This window comes from Phalacrocorax carbo, chromosome 9 (genome assembly GCF_963921805.1).
Source record: "Phalacrocorax carbo chromosome 9, bPhaCar2.1, whole genome shotgun sequence".
Taxonomy (NCBI): domain Eukaryota; kingdom Metazoa; phylum Chordata; class Aves; order Suliformes; family Phalacrocoracidae; genus Phalacrocorax; species Phalacrocorax carbo.
In genome coordinates, this window is record NC_087521.1 from 24,523,130 (window position 1) to 24,550,004 (window position 26,875).

At 41.2% G+C, this 26,875-nt stretch overlaps 2 protein-coding genes across 5 annotated transcripts in view; one reads left to right on the forward strand and one right to left on the reverse strand.

The window, feature by feature from the left end:
- The window catches only part of SETD3 (SET domain containing 3, actin N3(tau)-histidine methyltransferase), a 63,080-nt gene extending 54,992 nt beyond the window's left edge, over positions 1–8,088 (reverse strand). Inside the window, exons 1-2 of one of the 2 annotated variants that reach the window (XM_064460736.1) lie at positions 7,937–8,088; positions 3,918–4,020 (exon numbers count right to left, since the gene is read on the reverse strand). The gene's annotated coding sequence lies outside the window, so the exon portion shown is untranslated. The remainder of the gene's footprint in view (positions 1–3,917; positions 4,021–7,936) is intronic. The other variant, XM_064460735.1, reaches the window with a different exon arrangement.
- A 346-nt stretch (positions 8,089–8,434) lies between these two features.
- Positions 8,435–26,798, forward strand: CCNK (cyclin K). 3 transcript variants are annotated; one of them, XM_064460737.1, is made up of 11 exons: positions 8,435–8,608; positions 10,329–10,595; positions 11,609–11,690; positions 12,283–12,414; positions 13,248–13,353; positions 13,495–13,552; positions 15,898–16,067; positions 17,688–17,977; positions 21,508–21,541; positions 22,512–22,586; positions 25,470–26,798. In XM_064460737.1, the coding sequence occupies exons 2-11, from the start codon at positions 10,399–10,401 to the stop codon at positions 26,090–26,092; spliced, it is 1,767 nt and encodes a 588-aa protein (XP_064316807.1). In that variant the 5' UTR covers positions 8,435–8,608; positions 10,329–10,398; the 3' UTR covers positions 26,093–26,798. The 3 variants fall into 3 exon arrangements, with proteins under 3 accessions (XP_064316807.1, XP_064316809.1, XP_064316808.1); XM_064460739.1 differs by lacking the exon at positions 8,435–8,608 and adding an exon at positions 8,636–8,759; XM_064460738.1 differs by lacking the exon at positions 8,435–8,608 and adding an exon at positions 9,776–9,911.
- The last annotated feature ends 77 nt before the right edge of the window (positions 26,799–26,875 follow it).

Consider the following 26,875-nt stretch of genomic DNA (forward strand, 5'->3'; position numbering starts at 1 on the left):
CAAGGAAAGAAATTTATCCATACACAGCTCAGCTAACTGCCAAGACCCACTTTATTTGGGGAAGGCAGCTTCCAAATAAAAGACTACCCAGTAGGAAGATCATAGATACATCTACAACAGCCGCCAAATTTGAAGACATACCAGGAATATCCAAACCCAGGCAGTATTACCCTCCACAGTGAGCAGTAGTAGTTATAGAAGTGCTGCTGGCTTAGAGAGGTTAGGAACAGAATACCACAAAGACTGCTGAAATGGGTCAGTCTCATCAAGTTCCTGAATCCCAGCAGCTCTAGCCATGCCACCTGGAAGCTCACAGACCACCCAGATGCCACAGCCTGTGCAAGGCAATGAAGCATTGACTCAAAAGGCTGGGAGCCTATTTTGAAAAGTCAATTTTGTTTATGTAAAAAAAAAACCACACAAACAAACAAAAAACTAAAAGAAAAAACTCAAAGCCAAAAACCTAAAAACTGGACAAATGAGTCACAGGCTTTTAGATTCACACGGTAGCTATTTCCTAGTAACGTATTCAACAAAAAACAACCTATGCAGATGCATTAAAGAAATGCTTTTGTATCAAGGGTTCAACTGGTAGAACTTAATAAATTAAACTGTAAATAGGTGCAGGGCATCAAAGACTAGAAAATCAATGTTTTATCACTGGTTTTGAAGAATTAAGAAGCCCAACTTTGTGAACACTGATATCAAGCTCTGTTCCATTCCACCAATAGTCAATGGAAGACCATATTGGTGACAATTCATTATATCCCAGTGAAAGTCTGGAAAACCAATTTTAAAAACAGAATAAGATGTAGTGCCTATCAAAGCAATAAAACAGAACTATTTCGACAAACACTGAAATGCCACCTGTACAGGTATTAAAAATGTAACAAAAATCATCCACGTGCCTAAACAGAACACACTTATTTTGAAAACTTTTATCTAAAGGTAAATCATAGTATGTTATGTTTTTTTTTTTAAAAAAAAAAAGGTAACATCAAATGCTCTGACAAATCTTACATAGCTTCCCAGAACCAGAGATTTGATACAAGAGGATAATTCAGTATTTGCTAACTGGGGCATCTGTTCTTAGTCACGCAAAATATACTCTAGTGGCCTACTACTTTCACCTCTTCTAAGAGCATGCAATTGAAAACTGAAGCATGGAATGAAAGCTATTCTCCTACTACTCCATCATATTTTAAGAACTGTAAAGAGGTGATACATTCAATGATCACTTCCTCCAAGTTCAGGAATGGTCCATCCCTATGTGCAGGATGTCGAGCAAAGGTGGCAGGAGGCCTGCATGAATGAACAAGATGCTCCTGACAAAACTCAAACACAGAAACAGAAGAGGTGGAAGCAGGGCCAGATGACCGAGGTGGAAGAAAGACACTGTTTGAGCATGCAGGGATGGGGTTAGGAAAGCTGAAGTCCACTTCGAGTTTAATCTGGCAAGGGACATGAAGTAGGGCAAGACAGTAAAAATGGCTTCTACAGGAGCTAAAGGAAGGCAAGACTAGGCAGGGTGTGAGCCTGCTGCTGAATGGGGCAGGGGACCTGGTGACAAATGACACCATTACAAACAACACAGGGGAGGGAAGAAAAAAAAAAAAAAAAGACAGACTTTGTTACTCCATGCCTTCTTCACTGGTAAGACCTGCCTTCAGTAATCCCAGGCCCTGTGACCTGGTGTAAGGAAGTCCTATCCTTGCAGAAAGAACATCAGGAAAAGAAACATTTAAACTTAGAGGGAAAAAGAAAAAAATCAAACCAAAGAAACCTAAACAAACCAACACACACATAAGAAAACCCCAAACCAACCAACCAACCTACAGAATCTCACATTGGAAAGGACTGCTGGAGGTCGACCTGTCCAACCACCCTGTTCAAGCAGGGCCACCTAGAGCCAGCTGCCCAGGACCATGTCCAGATGGCTTTTGAATATCTCAGATAATGGAGACTCAGTCATCAGCCAGTGCTCAGTCACCTTCACAGTAAAGTGTTTCCTGACGTTCAGAAGGAAATCCCTCTGTTTCAGTTCATGCCCATTGCTTCTTGTCTTGTCTCTGGGCACCACTGAGAAGAACCTGGCTCTGCCTTCTTTGCACCCTCCCTTCAGGTATTTATACACACTGAGGAGATCCTGCTGAGCCTTCTTTTTTCTAGGCTGAACAGTCCCAGCTCTCTCAGCCTTTCTTCATATGAAAAAAGTCCCTTTATCACCTTAGTGGCCCTTCATCAGACTCTGTCCAGTAGCTCCATCTCTCTTGTACAGGGGAGCCCAGAACTGGGCACAGTACTCCAGGTAAGGCCACACCAGTGCTGAGTGGAGGGAAGCTGCTGAAGTAAGTAAATTTGGAAACCATTCCCAGACATATGAAGGGCAAGGTGATTGGGAATAGTCAGCATGGATTTATGAAGGGGAAGTCATGCCTGACCAACCTGCTAACCTTCATGGCAGAACACTAGATGTTTTAGTAAGGCTTTTGACACTGTGTACCATCCCAGCCTCATGGACAAGCTGATGAAGTACCAACTAAGTGAACAGTGAGGTGGACTGAAAACTGGCTGCACTGCTGGCTTCAAGAGGTTGTGATGAATGGCATGAAGTCTAGCTGGAGGCCAGTCACAGTGGTGTACCCTGGCGATTAATACTGGGACCAACACTGTTTAGCATATTCACTGATGACTTGGACAATGCGACAGAATATACACACAGATTCATGGATTGTATAATTGCAGACACTAAGACACTATTCACTTTAATTACCTGGAAGAAGATCTGCAAAACTAGATCTTTCAGAAGTCCCTGTCAGAAATATTTAAATACAAAAGACCTTAAACCCAAAAGCTCCTTCTCTCAGTACTTGAAGTCATTATGTGGCTACATCTATAAACTGTGTCATCAAGTAAAGATGACCAAATATCTCCAAGAGTGGCCACAAAGACAATTAATACAACCACCCAGAGGGCCTGGCAGAGGCAGGAAACAGCCTGCACCTCATGCTTCATTGCCACCATCCCCTCCTTGCAAAGTAACTCATATTCCCTTAAGTTATCATCAGTATGGGCACACTGAGCACGACCCAGCACACGGGAGGTACTGGACCATCACCGCAGGTTCCATGGAAGTGGAAACCCACACATTACATCCTCTTCCCACTGCACTAAACCAACACTGTGTGAAAACTTCAGGTGCTAGTGCTATAAAGCATTAAAGACAAAGGAAGATTCTGCTATTTCTCTTAACTACTTGCTAAGAAATACGGGCAGCATCTGCAATGTAACAGACTTAGTTTTACTGAGATCTGCATAATTCCATCACTGTATATCATACCCTAAGTTATATACAAATATATATAAAAAGCAAAACCTAAAAATTGACCCACATGCAAAAGGCCAGGGTCAGACTGCTAACACAAGAGCCCCAGAGATGGACTCTGCTTCTTTCAGTGGAGGTTGATCACACTTCTAACAGAAACAACTGAAAAGCAGCTTATTAAAACTGGTACAGTTTACAGTCCATCTTTAGCTACAAAGACAATTTTGGCCTATGTTAACACCCTGGCTGAAAACCATGGTGGATCAAGCACTGCTGTTCAGGCACTTCCAGCACAGGTCAGCCAACTCCTTCAGAGATATTGGGAAGACATCCAAGAATAAAACAAAACGGGAAGCAGACTAATCTGTAATCCCCTAATATTTAATATAACAACCTTTAACTGTGGGCTCAAAAAATTCTTCTGAAAAGCAAAAGAAATCTCTCAAACTAGAAGTGATATTCTACTTTGATTCTTAATAGGGTATTAGCAGCTGCAGTCTCAGAAACATGCCTTTTCCTTTATGTCTGCCTTATGTATTACTTAGATGTGGCCAGCTCCAGAGCACGTAAACACCTGTTTGCTTGTACTCACTGGAGATAAAACTGATCTCAAGCGCAGTCATTCACACCTCAGCATGCTTCAGCCCAGGCTAAAGAGACAGGTGGAATCTTCCCTGCAGGTCTTCTGCTCTAACCTGGTAACAAATCCCAGAATTGAAACACAAGGCTAATTGTTCTTTACTTCAAAGAAAGAAAAAGCATTAGCAGACTTGCTGAACGGTATGGTAAGTGGTAAAGGACAGACAGGGTAGATGGAGCAACTGGAATAGTAATTTGGTGGAAGAGGTGCAGGGAAGAGCCAATGTAGGGCAGAGTAGCTAAAAACAGAAAAAGGGAGCAAAGAAGGTTACAGTAGAGGAAGGGCAACAGCAAGAATGCAAAGCAATGCTAAAACTCTTGGGAACTGAACTTACCTTTTAATTACTATAACACAAGCCTCTTCAAAGTCTAGCTCCAAAGGCACAAGACTAAAGCCAGACAACACTGGCTAAAATGGGGCATTTTTACAGTACAATGAATTCCTAGTGTACTTTATTTAGATTTGAGGTGTCCTTTCTCATATTTTAGTATCCTTGGTTAAAACATTATTAAACACCTAGAACCAGGCCTAGGAAGCTGAAGTGTCTCTAGTAAATTAGCTGGCAAAGGATGGCCAGAATTAAATTAATAATCCCTCGTTTGCTATAAAAGTTTGCCAGCATTAGCACAAGTCTAAAGCATCTGGAGAAGAGGGAAGATTGAAGCACTGCTGTATATACTGCATGCATCTACCCTACAAAGAACAAAATTAATCCCATTTTAGTTTCAGGTTTAGGAAAGAATGATGGTATATAAATATTACTGTGATACTGAGAATAAGCCACTCTGCAGAATATCATCAAAAGAGGTTACTAAAATCAGCTGTATGTTTATTTGATGCACTTAAACCACCAACTCCAACAAACTTAGCTAATTGTTGGGAAGCAACTTCCAAAGATATTTAGTCTTACAGTTTGAATTCAAGAGAACATGTCTTGAAATATCCTGACTTGGGATGCTCAAGATACTCTGCAATCTACCAACAATTAAGTAAGTACTGCCAGTTTGACATTCTCCTAGCCTCCCCCACCCATTACAGTTGAACCTAGTTAGACACTAAATACAAGGCTGCCTCATAAATTAAATATAAACTTCTGGTAAGCAATTATTAATTTGAAGGTAACACAAAATGCTAAAGGGCAAAGAAAAATGGCTACATCCAAGACAACATCCCAAAGAACAGTATTTCATAAATATTATCACTTGTATCAGCTTGCCAATTCTGAGCTATTATATTAATAGCTACAGGATTGTTCCTATGTCCCCCCACCTTCCATTAAAGCTTTCTTAGGCAGAAGGAGCGCTTCTTACTATAAACACCTCACTGATCTTCTAGGGAAGATAGCTTACTAACTGCCCCACAGGAAACAACTCAAGCTCTTAATGATTAATAACCCCCTTGCCTCTCTTTTGAGCCAGCTCCTCAGACAACTATTTCACCAGAAAAAGCATTCACTCTTTGCAGAAAAGAAAAGAATAAATGAACTGTTAAGCTCTACCACTTTGCCAACCTACTTTTGTCATTTAATTTTTTTGCTTGAGTTCAGCTCCTCCTGAAGACTCCCACACTTTTTGTTCTGAATTCCTTTTGAGCAGAATTAATTAAAAACCCTAATGTACTGTTTTTATTTGCATGCTTCTAAATACGTTCTTTATTCAGAAAATATTAACCTCACTTTATGAAATCTAACTCCTAATTGAGAATGAAGCAAGCCACTGACTTCAGTCATCAGCATGGACAGAACAGCCCAGGCCTCCAAAAACACTCAATATTGAAGCCACAGGCAACATGATGTGTCCTTTAGCAAGCACTGAACACTATAACATTCTGCTGGTAAAGACACAGATCCCCCGAGATCTCCAACACCCTTACACTGCCTCTTTATTTCAAAAAGCAACCACTAGAACACTCATTTGCTGAAAACTACCCAATACATCAGTTCAACTGTATAATCAGCACCACAATGATAAAGTAGGTAATACTTCAGATACAGTAGACACGTCTAAGTTCATATTTATTATTACAAAAATATCAGGATGTACACTTTTCTACATAGAGAGGCATAATATGGCTTATTTTTAAATTATGTATAATATTGAAATTAAAAGTCTATTGCAAGACTCAGATCTGACTTCAGCCATAGATCAGGCCACCTCTAACTGGGAACAGTGATGTACAGATTACAAATTATTTCAGGGTTTGTGGCATTTCTTCCCCCAACACCCTAAACCTATTTCTAGGCATACCATGCCAAGGATGTATTTTCAACTTTACTTCAAGATATACTTCAATCCAGCTGGCTAAACATAACTGAAAGCTCTATTAACGCGCAAGCTGGCATGCTTGCATCTCTACCATATTAAATTACTTAACTGAGTAAAAATATCTGGAAACACCCCCGCCTTTGTGCCCATCACACCATTCTCTCCAACAACTTGTACACTGGCGTACTATTTTCTACCAGGCACCAGCTACCAGACATGCAGAATGCTACAGCTGTTTACTTACCTACAAAACATTATGTTTCACTTTATAGTTAGAAGCCTACAATGACTGAAAGCAGAAAACACTTGAGACCTGAAGCTACCATTAGCAGCAACATTCACAGAACAAAGCTGTCACCTGAAGAGACACGCACTTACTTACTTATGTGCCCTTAGAAGGGACAAAAGCAATTTGCTTTCAAATTTACCTCGTGAGCAAGCTTAGGTTCCAAGGACAAGTCCAACCAACAGAGCAGACACCAAGTTCGGGAGAACAGCCTTGAACTGAGTAGCGAGGGACAACTTCCACAAAGAAGAACTGAGCTTGTCCTGACAGCTAAATATTGCATTCGGGTAAAAACCCGAATGCCGCCTGAATTCAAAATGTAGGAAGTTGCTAAGAATTAAAGACAAACGCAAAGCACAGCCTCAGCTTAAGCAACTCTGAGCAAGTGTTGCTGGGTAAGGAGGAAGATGAGGAAGGGTTCAAGAGAAGTTCTGTCTCAGCAGCTGCTGCAGTAACAGAGGCAGGCTGAAAGACCTGGGCTGTCTCAGGAGTAACACCCCTGCAGGTAGAGTTTAAATCATTTATTCTAACTTTAAAACCCACCTTTTTTCCTCCAAAGGTTTAATCTCTTTACTAAAGCAGGTTGCAGACTGGGTGAGGAAAGTAAAGAAACCAGAGCACTCTTCCTGCCAGAGGAGGACTCCGAGGAGCCAGATACCAGCAGAAGCGCTCCTGAGCCAGACCCCCGAGAGCTGGAGGCAGGGAGGCTCTCTGGAAAGCTGAGCAAGTAGGAGTAGGGAGTATTCAAAGTGTGTCACACATTTAAAAAAAAAAAAAGACTTACATCACGGGGAAAGCAGTTTTAAGCCATTTGTTTTACTCTGGTTTCTGATCAGCCTCTCTTGGGGGGGGACACACAGGGGAAGCGGGGGTGAAGACGCTGGTGTCACCGCCTCGCTCACTACAAACCCGCGCAGACCGGCCTGAAACGGGACCGACCCACCCACGGCGGGGCGGGGGAGCGGGGGGCGCAGCCGGCCGCCCCCGGCGAGGCCGGGCTGGGGGAGGAACGCCGCGACGAGCGGGCGGGCGGCGGCCCCCGCTACCCTGCGGGACGGAGGCCGGGGCTCGAGGGGGCGGGGGCGGCCCCGCGCGCCGAGGGGCGTGGCGCGTGGGCGCCCCGCGCGTGGGGTAACGGCGGCGCGGCCCGCCGCGGCCGCCAGACGGGGGTGAGGGGCAAAAAGGGGGCGGCGGGGCCAGGGTCCGTGGAGCGCCCCGGGGCGGTGGGGGAGGGGGTGCCCGGAAAGAGCGGCGCCTCCCGCGGGAAGGGGGGAGGCGGCGGGGCAGGCGGCGGTGGGGCGAGGCCCCGGGAGGACCGAGAGAGAGGGACCGGGAACGGAACCTAGCGGGGCGGGGGGGACCTGACCGAGGGGCAGCCGGGCGAGGCGGGAGAGGGGTTCCCGGGCAAGGCCCCGCCTTACCTCCCACGCGGTGGCAGCTCCTGCCCGGCCTGCTACGAGGAGAGCAGCGCGGCGCGGTGCTCCAGCCCCAGCCGCTGCCACCGGAGGCCGCTGCCCGCGGGTGGGGAGGAGGCGGCGGCCGAACTCGCCCCAGCCCCGCACTCCCGGCCCGGCCCCGAGCCCCGCCCCCTCCTTCGCCCCCCGCCGCCATTGGCTCAGCCGCTTCCAGTCGGGAGGCCCCACCCCCTCCGGGACCCGTGGCGGCCAATCCCCAGTGACCACCCCTTCGCCTCCGCTACCGGGCTGAAAAAAGGGCATGGCAGCTCCCCCATTGGCTGGGATTTACTGAGGCCTTCAGACTCGTACTGGCTCCTAAGGCTTGCAATCTCCTTCCTCCGCCCTTCTGATTGGTCTGCTCCCAGACTACCGGGGCACGTCGCCCGCCTGCTTCTCGCACTTGGTAGCGGCTGAAAGAGACGGGATTGGCCGGGGGTTGCCGCTTTTCATTGGCTGTTGGGTGGCGGGGGGCTCCGTCCTCGCGCGCGATGCCCTTGTGACGTCGACGTGATGACGCCGTGAGCGGCCTGGCCTGGTTCCCAAGATGGCGGCGCACAGGGCGCGGGGGCTGCGCTGTCGTTAGAAGCTCCGCTCCGCTCCGTGCCGCGCCGGGCTCTCCTTTCCCGACCCCAGCCTGTGAGTGCGTCGCGCCGCCGCCGCCCGCCCGCTGGCGAGAACCCGGGAAGAGGGGCCGGGAGCGGGGAGGCCGGGCCGGGAGCGAGCGCCTCCGCTGCGGCGGGCGGGCCGGGCGGAACCGAGGGGACGGAGCTGGGCTCTCGGCCGGCCGGTGCGTGCGAGGCAGGGTGTGAGAGAGCCGGGATCGAGCTCCCGGAATCTGCTCGGTGTTACCGGGGGGCGTGGGAAGGCAGGGAGAAATTTCGGTTATTCTTTTGGTCGTTGCGGTTTGGATCGGGACACTTGAGGGGGTTCGTGGAGGGTGTTTTGGGGGTTGATGGTTTTTATTCCTCATGTTGTGTTCAGAAATGCTTTCGCTGCTTACAGGAGCAGGTCTTGTCGCTTCGGACGATTTTAATTGTGTTTTAAAACTGTCCAGAGCATTAGGAAGCAAAATAACTTGTAAGAAAGAAGAGCCGTAGCAGTTCTAAAAAATAACATTTTCTGGGTAGATACGATGGGAATGCGTGGTCGTGGCACAGCGCTCTTTTGTTAGTTCTGGAAATTGCTGTAAGTCGCCGTTCACTCATTTGTGAGAGTTTAGATCGGTCTGTGACCGGTACCATTAGTTGTGAAGGTTCTTCCAAAACCAACGTGGAACAAAGACGGTTTCCTTTACTCGGAAAAAGAGAAACTTTCGGAAATGGAGCGAGGCGCTGATTGCCGGCATTGTTTTTCTGGCAGTTCATGTGATGATCTTCCGTTTTCAGAAGGGAAACATCTGGAAAATTAACAGCTTAATTTTAAGAGGTTTAAGTTTGGGTCTTTCTCTGACTGTTCTGTTTAGAGCTAATACATTGCATCATATGTTAATCATTATTTATTATGCGAACCTTTGCAGATGAGTGCAGTAATTTCTGCGTAGTTTATTGAATTATGCTAAGACTAGTTTTGTTTCTGAAAGAAATAGAGGCAGCAAAACAGTCTTCATTCTGTCTTTAAGCTGAGGAATGGCTAAAAATCAGCCATAACTCAGACATCAGAAAGTTGCCTACAAAGCTTTGTAAGTATACGTAGGCTAAGTACTGGTGAACACAGGAAAGTAGCTCACTCTTTGAGCATAATCAGCTGCCTTGTTTTAGAGACTATTTTAGATGCCACCTTACCCTACAGATTCACATCAGTTATCTTGATCTTGGTAGGGAAAAAACACTACTTTTGTTACCTGTTTTTTCTTCAAGTAATACAAGTGCAGACTGCTTTACAAAGCTTTTTGCAAAGTGATTGCTGTTATCTCACCACCCGGGGATATTTGGGAGACCAGGTGGGTATTTAAATTGCCATTCAGACTGACCTAACAGATGTGTTTCCTAGTTGTGAACAGTGAATTCACCCACACACACTTTTAAAATCTTGCTGTTACCATGACTGAATTGTTTCTCCTTATTTTGTGGACAAAGTAGGTGAAAGTTGTTCTACTAAGAAGTAGCAGGTGTTGTTAACACATTCTTGAAGTTTCTTTATTAAACATGTAATAGCAAAGATAACCTGTGTCAATTTCTTGGAACTGAATTTGTAGTATATGGGGAGAATAAGGGAAAGGTTAAATATTACTTGTCTTTGAGTGTAGAAAAAGTCCCTTCCAACCTGCAAAGTTAAACACTATTCCTCTTTACTCATCTTTGAGTGGGGGGGGGAAGTCCCTTCCATTTTAAAGAAAACTTTTTGTCTTTTCTTAAAGGTGCTGAAGCGACTATCTGAAGACTTCAGTTTTGAAAACTTGAAAAGCAAGAACAATTCTGTTTTAATAAATGAAGGAGAATAAAGAAAATTCCAGCCCTTCTGTAAACTTGGCAAACCTGGACCATACAAAGCCATGTTGGTACTGGGATAAGAAAGATTTGGCACATACACCGTCACAGCTGGAAGGGCTTGATCCAGCTACTGAAGCACGATACCGCAGGGAAGGGGCCAGATTCATATTCGATGTGGGAACACGTTTAGGGCTGTATCCTTTCAACTCATGTTGGTATGAAATGTCTTTATGAATGGGGATTTTCAGAATAAAACGTACAAGAAATGTCATGTGCTTAGTTAGGTGTTCAGATGTTTCTTACTCATTAATCAAAAATCTTTCTGAGTTTATTTGCCTTTTGATGTAATGTGTTCCTACACAACTTTTCTCCATTCATTGGATGAGCAAGGTTTCAACGGAACCATTTTAGCAATACAGATAAGGTGATACAGACTTGCCAGTTAAGGATAACTGTTGGTAATTATGAAACTTGGTCTCTCTTACTACATGAATCTGCGTAACTTCTCACATTTTGAATTTTGCATTCATTTTTCTACATATTTTGCCTCTGAGGCTTCTAACCTCTGTCTCCCCACTCTTAGTTTTGTTTTTTTTGTTTAGGTTGGGATTTACAACTTTGTATATATTAGTAAGTTCTCCCTCCGTCCCACTCCCTCATGGACTGCCACCTAAACTTTTTGCTTCCTATATTCCTATGCTTCTTTTAATCTCCCTAGTTCTATGTTTAACAAAACCTGGTGAAGATGAAATCTTACTCTTCTCCTTAAAGAGCAGGGATCACGTTCAGCTTTTATTTGCATTGTAGGTGTAAATAGTAACTTTCCTCCACAACAACACTTTAATGTGAAGTGATAATTGTTCTGTTCCTTCATGTACCTACTGCTGGTTTTTACCTTCTCTGGAGCAGGTATAGTTTAACATGAAGGTGACCTTGTGTGGATCCTCCTATAAACATGATTGAGACTCTACACTTCCAATAAATGCTTTGGGTATCAACTGCATCTGGGCTGAATCCGCACAGCCTTAAGGGGTTTTGTGGCTTTTTTTCCTACAGCTCCTTGTTTGCTTACAGTGTTTTCTAACTTGTCACTGAACGGGCAATTACTTGAGGTACTTGATACAGCAGAATATATCTTTTCCTTTGTGCATGTTTGGTTTTAAATCTGTTTTATTCCCCGTTTGAAAGTCCTTATTCTGCACCACAGACATTATGATACTCTAGCAACCGGAATAATTTATTTCCATCGGTTTTATATGTTTCATTCCTTCAAACAGTTCCCAAGATATGTAAGTATTTACACTATTCGTGACTTAATACAGTGATTGCACTAGGTATGGACTATTTGAAATGGTGATAAGTCTCTTGGGTGCTACTGCTGGCCACCAATGAATAAGCATTTTATCTTTTAATCGTTGCAGCTTAAAATTTACTCTTCTTGCTTGTTTACACATTTCTATTTATGCTTGGAAATATTGCAGTTTGCAATATTGCTATTGCAGTTATGGCTTGCTGATGGTGTTCTTTGGAAAGAGTAACAGGTATAGTTCTGGCACTCCTGTGCTGGCTAGAAGAAAAAAAGAAGTGTAGTAGCATTTTAAAACTGCCTGACAGACAATGTTGAACCAGGACAAATTCTGCTTTGGGTTTCTGACCTTGAAATAAAGTTGTGTAAAATAGACAGTCCTCCAAATTCTCTATTTTTCCTTTGAGAAAGTAAAAGCTTAATACTGTAATAAAATTAGGAATTAATATGCGTATAAAGTCTTTCCTGGGAAACTTCTACAGAACTGTTAATGGAAACCGACAGTGCTTTTACAGTGCTATGTTGCATTGCATACCTACATGCAGACGACTTTTTGAAAGCAGTTTCTTTTTTAGGTGACAGGAGCCTGCTGTCTCTTCCTAGCAGGAAAAGTTGAAGAAACACCTAAGAAATGTAAAGATATAATTAAAACAGCCCGTAGCTTGCTAAATGATGTACAGTTCGGGCAGTTTGGAGATGACCCAAAGGTAAAAATATTGATGTTGAAATTGATTTCATCCTCTTGTACTCCAGCAAAGTGACATACGATCATTAGAGCACTGGCTGATTTTCAGTTGTTCTAAACTGTAATATGTTCCACATGCATTTATGGTTCTTTTGGGTAATGTGATAAGTAACTACAAAAATAATTCTTGCTAATACTAGCAGCTTTGGGAGCCCACTGGGATAATCGCTTGTATAAAAAGTTTACATTTGATTTCATGTAACTTCTGATGTTGTTTTGAAAATGAAAGTAAATTTGAGTAATTCCGGGCAGGGCTAGAAATGTCATCAAGACATAAATCACATTTGACACCCTTAATGCCACTTTAGGAGGCAATTAATAGCAAATCTTAAGTCAAGTAAGAGAACTGCATCTCAAAAGTATTGAGAAGTTTCCTGTTTAGAGTATTTGACTTAGCAGAACTATGCTTTTCTCAAAATTTGCGTATTATAAATAGCAGAAGGATCTGAAACTCGGGAGAGAAATGTGATGAGACCTTACCTTTTTGTTGTGACTTTGTATATTCGGCACTTTCATGCTGTGTCTGGTTCAGTTCTTCCCTTCAAGGAGAAAAAGGAATTTTAAACACCACATCCCTTCTCCTGATCCAAATAAATGTGAAGAAAAAGTATCTCCATTTAGAATAACATTTTAAGTTGGAGAGATTTCTGTTCTCCTTGGAGACAAGCCCTAATCAAGCAAAAGCGGACAAACATGTTTGCCTGGAGATGCTATATAGTCATACTTTATACCAGCATAAAATATTTGTGGGTAAAAGAAGGAATAATATTGTGGTTACCTTGTAACACTCTCTAGGAAGAAGTGATGGTCCTTGAAAGAATCTTACTACAAACAATTAAGTTTGATTTGCAAGTGGAACATCCATACCAATTCCTTCTCAAGTATGCCAAGCAACTCAAAGGTAAAATACTACAGGGTGAGCAAGTAATGACTGTTGCTAATACTTGGAACTTGATTTACATTAACAGTGCAAGAATATTCTATTCCAAACTGTTTGTCCTTCCTACGTTTGTTTCTTACAACTTTTCTGATTGTTTTTCAGGAGACAAAAATAAAATTCAAAAACTGGTTCAAATGGCATGGACATTTGTCAATGACAGGTGAGATACTTCTAGGAGGCCTTTTGGAAGTGAAATAGTTACTGTTGTTTACTTAGTTCTGGGCTTAGATATTTCTTTGAGAAATGTTTGTTACATGTTTTCTGCTTGTTATGTTTTCTGATCATGTTCATCAGTTTTTCTTTCTGTTGTTATTATGATAGTTCCGTTGAGCAGGAGGGAATCTAGGATGAGTATCTAAGTGGACCTTTAAGACCTTTGCAATTGTGTGGTAACGATTTAGTGCTGCATTGAAAAAAAGTTACTGTTTGAAAGAGCCAAATGAAGTTGTAGATCGCCAGGATAGAAGTTGGTTTGTTGACCAATCTAAGATATGTGGCACATTCGGAGAAAAGAAACAACTTCCCAATTCCATCATGTTGGTCAATATTTTTTTTTAAGCGATATTTTGGTAATGGTAAACTAGCCATTGAATTCAGTGAGGAATAGTTTTTAGTGTTAGATTTAGAATTTTTTGACTAATGGATTTGCAGCACAAGGATCACGTCAGTTACGGGAGTGTGTGTAGAAGCATGTTTCATGTTTAGTGTGGTACTGGAAAAAAAAACCAAAACAACTCTATATGCTTCAGTCTTGTTAAGGGGGATTCTACAGAGCTGGACAAGTTAACTCACCAAGAATGGTTACAATGTAATTTTTAATTTCCATAGCAAACTCTTAAGAAAGCGTGTCAGTGGCCTGACTATATACATAGCTTTCAGTCATACCTAGGGCAGTAGAACACCTTTAAAAAAGAGGTGCATTTTTATTCGTATGCCTCATTTGAAGTTAGCCGAGCGTGGGTCCAAATTCTGTAGATCTCACCCAAACTCTCCAAATTAATTTGAGCAAAAGGTTGCTCAGTGTACTTGGGTGTCAGGAGATATTTACTTCAGCTGCTGTCAGTCTTGCAGGTGATGATCTTACAGGTGGAACAAAAATATGACTTGACTGTTGCTGTTCAGTTTGTCAGGGAAAACTTCTGTTATGTATCCATCAAACTTTGGATGCTAGTGCACTCGGAATTAGATGGTGTTTAACAATTTAAGAAATTTAATAATCAAAGAAAATGCACTTCAGGAAAACACTAGTTTGAAGTTGGAGTGATTGTTTCAAACAATACTTATCTCTGTTCTTGAGAGGCTGTCTTGTGCTCTTCTGCTTGCTTATTAGGCACCATGTTAGAAGGGTACTTGTTTTCTAGGATCCTGGGAAATTATTCTGTACTTTGCACTGCAGGCCTTTAGAGCAAGGGGTTCTGTTCTTACACAGCTGCAGTACACCCCCCCACCCCTCCAAGTAAATATCATGAAAATAATAAGTCGGTGTTTTAAGAGCTAGTTCTTGTGTCTTTTACTTTTTACTGCTGACCTGATTCTGCCAGTATTTAAGTATCCCATTGGCCCATGTAGTCCATTGGAGACAAAAAGGATTTAAACCATTGTCTAGGCTACTATTTTGATGCATTTAAGGGCATAATACTGAATGAATCAGTGAATTTGGAGAAAATTAGCTGGCTAGCTGGATCTAAAATTCTTTAAAGCAGACCCTATGTTACATAATCTATGGATGAAAAAAAAAGAAAAAAGGGAAAAGAAAAAAGAGAAAAACAAATGTTGTAATATAAAATTAATATCAGGAAACAGTAACTTTTGATTATAACAGGAACTTAGTTCATATCAATAATACCAATAATATCAGTTATTTTAGAATTAGCTTTAACAAAGGCTATTCAAGAGAAAGCCTTTTACAGTTTTTACAGCTTTGTTGAAGACTTGCATCATGCTTGACAAGTTGCTTTACAAGTTCATGTTGGCTGTTCTGTGGGGTTTTTTTAGTAAACGTTTACATTTTATTTAGAAACATTTGGAGACTCTCAAATCCAAATGTGGACATCTTTCCCTAATCAGTGTAACGCAGTGACAGCACACTTGAGTAGCAACCAACATGAAAGCTATATTTAGTTAACGCTACAGGTGAGGCTAGAGTGCAATGTAGCTGCCTATACTCGGAATATAGTGCTGTCCTTTCCCTCCTCTTCCACATCTATATAGTGTTAGATTTTCTATTTTTAAACTCCAAACTTGATGTTCCTATGTGGTGTATTGCTTCTGTACGCCTGTGCCCTCTATTATGTGTGTAAAATTACCTTGTTTCATGCTAGCAGTAGCGCAGAAACAGTTTAGTTTTGTAAACTCTTGCTTAACAAGGCTTTGAATTAAAATTGAGATTTTAAAGTGTGGTGGGATTTTATACCCTGTTAATTATAGCTGTTGTATATTAAACTGTTGTACTTTGACAATCGGAATTATCTTCAGGGTTGTGTTTTGTTTTGTTTTACATTCCAGTCTCTGCACTACACTCTCACTGCAGTGGGAACCTGAGATCATAGCTGTTGCAGTTATGTACTTAGCAGGCCGCTTGTGCAAGTTTGAAATACAGGAATGGACATCAAAACCAATGTACAGGCGATGGTGGGAGCAATTTGTCCAAGATGTTCCCGTTGATGTTCTGGAAGGTATGAAAAACATTTGCCACAAACAGAGGAGTATTTCCTTTAACTGTGTGATCTAAGTCATTGGTAAATGCAAATTACTTTCCACCTGGGTTTTAGTTAAAATAATCCCGTGGAGGATGTTAACTCAGGACGTATGTGCTATGCCTTACCCAGGTTTTTAATTAAACTTACAAGACTGGCTTAGTCTGGAAGCATCTTTAGTTATCATCATTAGTCATCTGTTCAATATTTGCTTTACTACTCGTTTAGCTTATAACATAGCTAATTAGCTGCTAAATTGTTGTGCTGTGTGTTTTCTTTGGTGGTTTTTTTTTTTTAATTATTTCCCTCTCCCCCTTTTAAATGAGCAGCTCTGCGAACTCTGGAACTAACGGAGCCTGGTTTCCAGTGGTTTTCTGTTGACCTCTTTAATTGAATTATGCTAGGGTTGCAGTTACATTTTACAGTGTATCATGACGGAGGATCAGATTATGGGGGATGAATTCTGGGGTGTGTGTGTGTGTGTGTGAATTCTGATAGAGGATGAATTACAGATGTTTTTCATCAATACTGATATTTTAACACCGTTCCCTTTGTGTAAATACATTGCTCATATTTACCTGCTGCTTGTCCTCTTGAGAGACCCCCCAGGAAGTTCATAAAATAAAGAAGGACCTCTCTTGACTCTTGTTAAGTAAATTGTGGTTATGTGGCCACTAATTTGTCTTTATTAAACTTTTTTACTAGCTGGTACAAATGTCAGGCTAAGCATATCTCTGGTTCCATAAATTGCAAAAAAGCTGCCTTAAAAATTATGCTTGTCACAATCTGGTGTTTGCTTCTTAGGAAGTTTTAAACGAAACAGTATGTGTTGATGTTTAGGTGGTTTAGCTTTTGTTGCTCTTAGAACTTTTAGGTGAATACCATACAGTTCTGGTGATTTCTTAAATGGTTACTAGCTCTGTTTGTATCATGGCTTTTTTCAGAGTCACTTCAGTTTCACATAGGTCTCTGCTGAATCCCTGCCAAAGAGGATTATAGAATGGGAGTCCCTCCAGTTTCTGCTACTGCATCAGTGAATGCTCACTGGAAGAACTCATTTAGCTTTTCTAGAAGGGATTTCTTTTCCTCGACTGCTGCTCTTGCACCTGGTTATCATTTGGTCCTACATGTTTTCTGACAGACCATTAGCTCCTAACATGTTGGAAGAATTATTTAGTACTAGTCCTTTACTTAGGCCTATCAAAAAAGTTTCAGGAAACTAAGGAGATGTATATGTTTTAACATTCCTTCATGCACTTTCTTACTATATTACTGTCCTGTTGTTACACTGTTACCTGGCTCTCCAAGAACACAATAATAACATATGATGTATTAATACCAAGGCACTTTGTTCTTCTGGAAGGTGTGCGTATACATATAGTTTAGCATAGGCAGGAGAAACTCAGAAATGCAAGTATAAATGGAAAAGTCTGTTTGGAAAAAAAAACCACAAATCTGTGGTCATTATAATGAGTAATATTTACAATGAATTTTTCCAAAGTTGATGTTCAGTAAAAAGATTAGTTCATTATTTAGCGTTAAATGTATACTTGTACTTTATGGGAGTATAATATTTTGGATTTTTTTTTTCTTTTAAAGATATCTGTCATCAGATCCTGGATCTATACTCACAGGGAAAACAGCAAATGCCTCATCATACTCCTCACCAGTTGCAGCAGCCACCATCTCTTCAATCTACGCCCCAGGCACCCACAGTACAGCAATCACAGCAATCCCAGGGTTCAGAGCAATCACAGACTCAGCAACAAAAAGAGTCACAACAGTCAGCGCAACAACAGCAGCAGCAGCAGCAGCAGCAAACACAAGCACAGCAATCTAAAAAGCCCTCTCCCCAGTCAAGCCCTCCTAGACAGATTAAAAGACCAGCAGTAAGTTTAACTTTGAACTTTAACTTGCATTTTATTTTCAGGCTGACCTGACGTCCATTTGATTTAAAGGCTGCAGTGTACAGCAGACGTGTGTTTGCTTTAAGAATGAGCCTGGTGATCAGTTGTGCACAGTAGATTTCTGTTGGCTATATGGCAAGTATGATAGCGTAGAACAGCCTTTACAGTTTTGGCGTACCACATTCTCATTCCGCTTGAGGCAAAACCAGCGGAGAAACTTTTAAGTCTGCATGACCTATCGAGGTTCTAACTCTTTGTGGTTCTGTTGCTATCAGGTTGTGTTGTTTTCACTGTTAAGCAGGCTTGATTTAGGGAAAGTCTCTTGTGCCACACCTGAATGTAGAGATGTGCACAATGCTGATGAAGACATTATTTGACTTTCTGGTATTTGATTACATATTTAAGAGAATGGTAGCTTCTCAAAGTATGTCAAAATTCTTAGAAGTAGTATTTCAAAATAATCTAATAACAGAGAAGCCTATAAATGCATCATATGTTAAAGTCTCACTTTGTATTATCACCTTATCATTGAAAATAAGAAAGTACATTGGTGATTGGATAATATTACAAGCATTCTGAGCGCTTTTCCACAGTCGTCAAGTCCAAATGAAGCTTCAGACCTTAATCTACTCTTTTGTGGTTTTTCTTTTTCACCTGTAAGTTATTAATACTTTTTTTTTTTAAGTGTTACCTAAATTACCTAAATCTTGGATATACTTAAAAAGAAGAGTGTTTTCAGAATTACAGTCTTTGGAACAAATCTGTTTAGGAAGTAAATTTTTATATAGCTTTTACAACTTCTGCTCTAACTTGCAATTAATGCATGCCCAAACTAGAGAGCAGACATCAAGGGGAAGAAAAGGGGGGGAAAAAAAAACCAAACCCAAAAACCCAAGAAGAAGCAACAAATGATAGAATGAAATGGAATCAAAAGAGTGCAGGACCTTCACGATAGCAGCCTCCCAAAAAAGAGAAAAATGCAACTTTCTAAAACCGTGGTCTTGTAATTACAAGATACAGCCTATTGCTAGAGGAAAAAATCTGCACTGAAATATATAGTTCTTGCACTGAAGGTCTCTTCTCCAGAGAGCAGCCTGGGAGAACAAGATATGTAGTGTTTGAAAGATTTACTTGGCGCTTCTAAAATGGTCTTCAGTTAGATGGACCATAAACCTTACTTAAAATGTTTGCCACCTCCTATAAATAGGGCTTTGCATGACTTCTCCTTTGGTTTGTACAGAACATAAATACACTTTGTTCCTGGAGGCCAGACTTTCCATTTACATGAACTCTTATAATTCTATTACCTTCTACTGAGCCAAGATACCTTCAAGCAGGTGAGGCATTGGCCCATGACTTAAACCCCTAACAGATAGATACCTGAAGTATCTGCACATCCTCTGCATCTCTGGTGGCGAAGAGCACTTGAATGTTCAGCTGACTTCACTAAAAATACGCTGGTGGATCATTAGATGTAAATAGTGTATTTAGTTTGATTAAACAAAGAAATTGTTAGTTGGAACAATTTTAATGCACATAGAAACAGCACTAAAAGAACAGTTCCATTGTGGTGTGCATTGAGCTTATTATGAAAGCATTAAATAACAATCACCATGCTAATAAATCAGGAAAGCTGACCCTGGGATGTCATGACTGGAGCAATACAAACTACAGTGCAGTAGAAAGACAAAAAAGGCTTATCGTTTTTTTGGCAGCCACCATTACTAGAGAAGTGATTTAAATTCATACAGGCTTTGGTTTTGTTGCTTCTTGATTCTTTTTTTTTTCCTTTAGCGTAAATATACTTTAAACTCATGTTTGTTTCTTTAACACACAAGCTATTTGGCTCAGTTGCTTGTTCTGTTCTAATGGTATACCTCAATGACATTATTTTCAAATACACAACAACTGAATTGCTTGCCACGTGAAGTTATCAGCTGACTTCACAGATTGAGTGATTTTAGAAATGTTGCAAGTAGTGGAGACCTGCTTCTGTTTGAAAGGAGATGTCGTTTGCGTTCAGTTTTACATACAAGGAATTTAGTGCTAGAAAATCGAGAAAAGGCTGCCCAAGTAAAATGAAGGCAGCATATGAGTTTGTGAGAGTCTCAGAGAAGTGTGTATGTTTGGAATGGGAAGATAAAGATAGTCCTTAAAAAGCAGGAAACCAGCCAGCAGGTGGCTGAAGACGAATTGAAATGTCTATCAAAGGAATATAAGATTGAGGTAGCCTCAAGCAGCTCTTGGCTACCTCTGTATTGGACAGCAGAAATCTTGAGAACACCCATCAGAATTAAGGAAGTTTCATTCAAATTGGAGTGAAATGCAAGCCCATTCTTGCTGCAGGAAGTAAAGTGATGGCAACCAAGCAACAGCTGGTGAAGGTAAAGCCACTAGAGGTAAATAGTCCCTGAAGAAAACCCCTTTCATCCAAAAGATGGAGAAGCTATGTACCATTCCCTGCTGTCTTTTATCATTAATTTTAAATACATGTGTAACTAAGCTTTTTATACTTAAAATTTCAGTTAGGTTTTGTGCTTTTCTTAAAGACCATCAACTAGCCATCTCGGTTGGACTAAGTAAGCTGGAAAGATTTTTTTTTCTTACTCCCTTGTCAGTGAATCTTTAGAAAAAACTCATAGAAAAAAAATTTAAAAAACCAAAACCTTATGATTGGAAGTGACAAGTGGTTTTGGAACCACATTGGTTCCACCGTTTGGAACACCACTGGAGGAATGATGTGAGGTTCTGTTGGTTTTGCTCAGTGTGTATAGATTTGGTGGTTTTGGTTTTTTGTTTGTTTGGGTTTTTTTGTTTTTGTTTTTTTTTTTTTTGTTTTGTTTTTTGTTTTGTTTTTTTCCCGGCATAACATTTGGCTTTTCTACAGTGCTTTCCATCTGAAGGCTTCTGAAATGTTTTACACTGAGCAACACTTTCACTGCTCTCCTGTCCTGGTAAATAAAGCATAAAGGCCTGAAGTGATTTTGGCAGAGGCTGAATGACAGGGCAAAGCAGAGTTGGGAACAGAGGCCAAGCCTCTTGCTTTCAGCTCAGTGAGCAGTGTACCAGACCATGACGTATGTGCAGTGGATGATAAATAAATTAAACGAGATGTAATACTCAACAGTGAGAACAGCAGGAAATGCTGCATCCAAAATAGCTGCTATTTTTCAGTCTTTTAATTCTACCAGTTAAGCTGGGCTTTCCCAATGTGATTTGACTTTGTTCAGTGTTTGTGTTGCATCTGTCTAAACAGATTGGACATTATTAGCCTCCTGATAAAAATACAGGAACAAATAAAGGGTTTGTCCTGCCTCCTTTTAGGGGAGGGAAGAGGAAACTGGTTCTGAGCTGAAAACTGGTTCTGGCTTAGTCAGATCTGTATAAAAGCTTTTCTTCAGGCTGTAAGTTGTTTCCTATTTTGCTTGCTTCTTGCCATTTTAAAATGCTTTGTATTTTGCAGTGGTCTTATTTCCATTTTTTCCTTTTTTTTTTTTTTTTTTTTTCAACAGGCTGTGTCTCCAAAAGAAGAAACAAAGACATCAGGTAAATGTTAATAATTCTATTCACATTGCTTTCATTTTACTTTTTTAAGCAGAATAAGTAATTTGCTGACGTGTGCTTAGTTTGAGCCTGTAAGCAAACAGCAGTTCTAAACTATTTTGGTCCTAATAATGTGTCTTTAAATATATACTGTAATTATTTTTACAATGTTCCTAACTGCAATACAATTAAAAATGGAGTATAACTATGCCCCAAGAGTCCCTTAATGCATCCTATTCAGTAGAAGCCTTGCTAAACTACTCAATTCTCAATGTATAACTACATGCATCTTTTGGAGTAGTTCTTCAGCAGGCTGTGGGACCTTGAAGGGACTGAAGGGACCATCTCATTAAATACCTGCACTAATAAGTCTGTTGGTAATCAGTGATGTTTTTGACATACAGTTCTTTTGTTTGGGTTTTTTTTTTCCTCAGTTTTGCTGTTTGGAACAATGTGTTTCAGGATAGCTAGGATGCGATTCTGTAACCTTTCCTAAGTAAGTCTGGGACTTCTCCCTCTCCAGCTCTGCAGATAGATTCCAGAGAGCTGTCTATTCTCCCTCTTCTCTCCTGGCCAGTTGCTGTTTTGATTTCTAGACACACGTTCCCATAGCAGAGCATAGTTCAACTTCTTCCAAGATTTGTTTTAACTACTTACAAGTTACAGTTTTGCACTAGAAAATGTATATGTGCCCATTTTCACTTACACACTGTTATAGGGACAATTTGTCTCTAGTTATAAAAATACATAGCTTGAACTTGTAGGCATGTGTTCTTTTGGAAGACTTGTATGTGATACTTGATGCCATTTTATATAGAAGTCTTGATTTTAATTTTCTTTATTAAACCTAGTATATAGGATTCCAACTGTACTTTTGCATAGTGTAATATGATAGGATAATCATTAGCTTGAGACCAGAGTTGGAATTTGGAAAATATTGCAGAGCAATAGCTAACTTCCAAATGTTTTTTAGAACCACCACCACCATCTAAAATTCCTAAAATTGAAACTTCACATCCACCAATACCTCCTGCACATCCACCTCCAGGTAAGCTTTTATTTTCTTAAACACATTCTCTCTTGCCATTAAATGCCTTGCTTTTCATTGAGATGGTGGCAGTGGTGTGGGGCAGGGGTTGTTGCCTTGATTAATCAGCTGGGCAAGTAAAAGCATTAGGTAGATAAGGTCTAGAGGGAGTTTCATCTTAATAGCTCAGGCTTTTTCAGACACAAGCAAAAAAAGTTATGATGGAAACAAGTCTGTACTAGGTAGACAAAAAGCAAAACAAAGCCGTGACTGTTAAAGGGATAGAAGACTAAAACTAATTGTCACTAGCAGGCAAAAAGGGATTTATGTTCTCAAAAGGGTGGAGATGCTATATTATATTACTAGAGTAGCTTCCAACTGTCCTAAAGTCCTCCCTGTTTCATCCTAAGTATAGAAATTCTGCAGGTGTGTGTACCCTCTAAACAATAATGGGGATGCTTTCTTTGCTGTGTCCCAAAAGAGGACTTCCATCTGCCAGAGAACTTTAACACTGCACACACCCCTTGTGTTTGCAAAATAAACTGTACTGTTGTAAAAATGTGCTTCCAGTGCCTTGATGCGTTAGCTGTCCTTCTAGTGACCCTGAAATATGACATAAATATTTTATAGAGCATCATCCATAATGTAACTGTAAGATGACAGCTTCTATCAGGGAGGTACGAGAGAGAAAAATGATTGTCTGAAACACAGTAGGACCATTTTTCCCATTTATTAAAATGTAATTAAGGATGAAAGGGTTCTCCTAAATATCATGTTCATTATTCCTTCAGTTGTTAAATTTTGAATGCACATTTTCAATCCAGAATGATTCTGAAAATGAGCAAATGGGGAAATTATTGCCTGCTATAATTTAAGACCTAGAGATCATTGAAATCATAGGTACCACAGCCAGCATACCCACCTTGCATGATCTAATTATGTAGCTGTCCTAAGGGACAATTCTGAAGTTAAATTTATGACTACTTAGATAAGGTAAATCCTATTTAGGCAGGTAACAAATTTGTTTCCCTTGTTATTTACATTTTTCCTCTTAGAATTTGTTTATACAAGCAAATAATTGCATAAGCACTGAAACATTTTAAGCACAGTCTTTAGAGGCCAACTCTTGTCTTTTGGGGCTCTAAGGAAAAATCAGGTGAAAACTAAGAATGTTTATTGACCAAGTGAACAGAAGTACTAGAAGGTGGATTAATAGGAACAACCCCATGCACCAGTAAAGGTTGGGGATTGACCTGCTGGAAAACAGCTCCTCTGAGAAGGACCTGGGACAGCTGGCAGACAGCATGCTGACCCTGAGCCAACACTGTGCCCTTGTGGCCAAGAAGGCCAACGGTGCCCTGGGCTGCATTAGAAGGATTGTGGCCAGCAGGTCGAGGGAGGTTATTCTCCCCCTCTACTCTGCCCTAGTGAGGCCACATCTGGAGTGCTGCATCCAGTTCTGGGCTCCAGTTCAAGGAGGACAGGAAACTACTGGAGAGAGTCCAGTGGAGAGCTATGAAGATGATCAGGGGACTGGAGTATCTCTCTTATGAGGAAAGGCTGAGAAACTTGGGTTTGTTTAGCCTGCAGAAGAGAAGGCTGAGGGGGGATCTTGTCAATATTTATTTGAAGGGCGGGTGTCGATAGGATGGGGCCAGACTCACTGGTGCCCAGTGACAGGACAAGGGGCAATGGGCACAAGTTGGAACATAGGAAGTTCCACCTCAATATGAGGAAAAACTCCTTCCCTGTGCGGGTGCCAGAGCAGTGGCACAGGCTGCCCAGGGAGGCTGTGGGGTCCCTTCCCTGGAGACATTCAAAACCCACCTGGACGCGTTCCTGTGCCCCTGCTCTGGGTGTGCCTGCTCAAGCAGGGGGGTTGGACAAGACAATCTCCAGAGGTCCCTTCCAACCCCTACCATTCTGGGATTCTGTGTCACTGGAAATTACTGCCCTATATCTGCTTCTAAGTAACTTTTCTTACTGAAGAATGTTCTAGACGTTTATATATACAAGCAAGATGAATATCAAGATGCCCCAAACTCTCTTTTTTATTGGGCATTTTAATACTGACTCTATGACTCTACAGAGATGTTGCCATTAGGTCAGTCATCTTATTGTGGTATTCCTTACTTTATTATGTCCGCATTAAGAGCGGGGCGGGGGGGAGATTCTTATTTATAGAAAAGACAGCTTAAAGCAGGTTCTTCCAGAAATAGCCAAGTATAATTCTGTAAAATTCTGACCTTTCTGTGAACTTCCCCAGACTGTCAGGTACTGAGTTCCCTGAAACTAATCAGTGGAACAAAGCTTCAAAGTCCCAAGCAATCTCTTGCAATTTCTTACTTGCCCTCCGGTTTTCTTCTTTCTTTCGTTTGGTAAACTGGTTTAGAAATGAGTGTTACAGACTTGTGACTTTGGCCTGTATCCTCAAATAATACTTCCTGACATGGGAGATAAATGATGTGCAGAGGGTAATCCCAGGCCACCTCCTGGTATGTAAAAGAGGTAGAAGGGAGGCCTGGACTAAAGAAGATAGAAGCCTGATCAAAAACTTCTTTGGTATCTTGGGTCCCATGGCTTTTTAAATCTGCTAGTTCTGATTCTGTCCATCAGGTCTGCTAGTTTCTGCTGACTGTAGAACAAGATTTAAATTACAAGAAAATAGTAGTAAGAATGGAAGAGGTATTTAACTTTCAGAACAGGAAAGCGAACTTGGAGCTTTGTTATGCAGCATAGTTATTTTCCAGTGATACAAGAAGGTCTGACTGGATACCATATAGCATTTGGAGACTTAAGAGAATTGAGTCCTCTTTTGATACGTTAACTGAAGAAAAAACCAAAGTATTCAGAAGCTGTTGTTGCCAGTGTCCTTCAAAAACATAACTGAAATTTCTTTTCCAGAGCGCAAGCCTCCTTTGACAACGGCAGTTTCAATGGGAGAAGCAGAGCAATCTACTACTGTGGACTCGGTAGATATGCCAAAGGTCCAGATCCCTCCCCCTGCTCATCCTGCCCCAGTACATCAGCCTCCACCTCTGCCGCATCGCCCCCCTCCCCCACCCCCCACCAGTTACATTACAGGGATGTCTACTACAAATTCTTATATGTCAGGGGAGGGTTATCAAAGTCTTCAGTCAATGATGAAAACAGAAGGACCAACTTATGGAGCTTTACCACCAGCCTACGGACCACCAACTCACCTACCATATCATCCTCATGTCTATCCTCCCAACCCTCCGCCACCTGTTCCACCTCCACCCCCTGCTTCATTCCCCCCACCCAATATTCCACCTCCTACTCCTGGATATCCTCCTCCACCTACATACAACCCTAATTTCCCACCTCCAAGACTGCCTCCAACTCATGCAGTACCGCCTCATCCACCTCCAGGGCTGGGAATGCCACCAGCTAGTTACCCCCCGCCTACTGTTCCCCCAGGTGGACAGCCACCTGTACCACCTCCAATTCCACCACCCGGTATGCCACCTGTAGCAGGACTTGGACGTGCTACATGGATGAGATAGCATGAGGTGATTTGCACAATATCCCTTTATGTTAACTAGGCAGGAGTAGCTAGCCAAAACCTACTTTGTAAAGATGAAGAGGAGGGTGATTTGTATAATTTAGATGAATAAATGAGGTGGTGAAATTAAAATTTAGCTGATCTGTTTGCAGTATTGGTTATGGTGAGTTATATAGGCTTCTAGATTTTAATCAGCTTTGCAGTATATATTCTAACTTTATACATCTGACTTAAGTTTAAATTGTCTTGAGTTATTCCAGCACTGGATTACTTTGTACTAGCAAAACCAGCCATATTGGCTCAATTATATCAGTAAGAAGAAAATTTCCTTCTAGAAATCAGTGCCTATTCTTGAGTATCAAAATAACCAGATACCGTGAAATTTGATCTAGAGTAAGAAGCTTCATTTTTAGTAATAATTAAACCAACACGATGTCAAGCATAAAAGCTACTTTATTTAAGAGAGATTCTGAATGCTAGCTGACTGGAATCATTTTGAAGTGTTTGCCTTGCTGATATTTTTGTTTTGGAATGTACTGGTATCTTAAAGTATTGTATGTTTACACCTATTTGCAAATTCCTGTACATAATATATATATTTTCTAAGTGTGAAAGTCTGAATGTAATAACCTACTGTGATGTACATCCTGGCTATAAATGGGACTACTTTGTTCACATCTACCCAAATAAAATTGGTTCTGAATTTAGTGGCTTTCCAGGTTTTTCATATTAGTGCAGAATTCAGACCTATGGTACTTACTGCAAGACATTTCAGCAGTGCTCT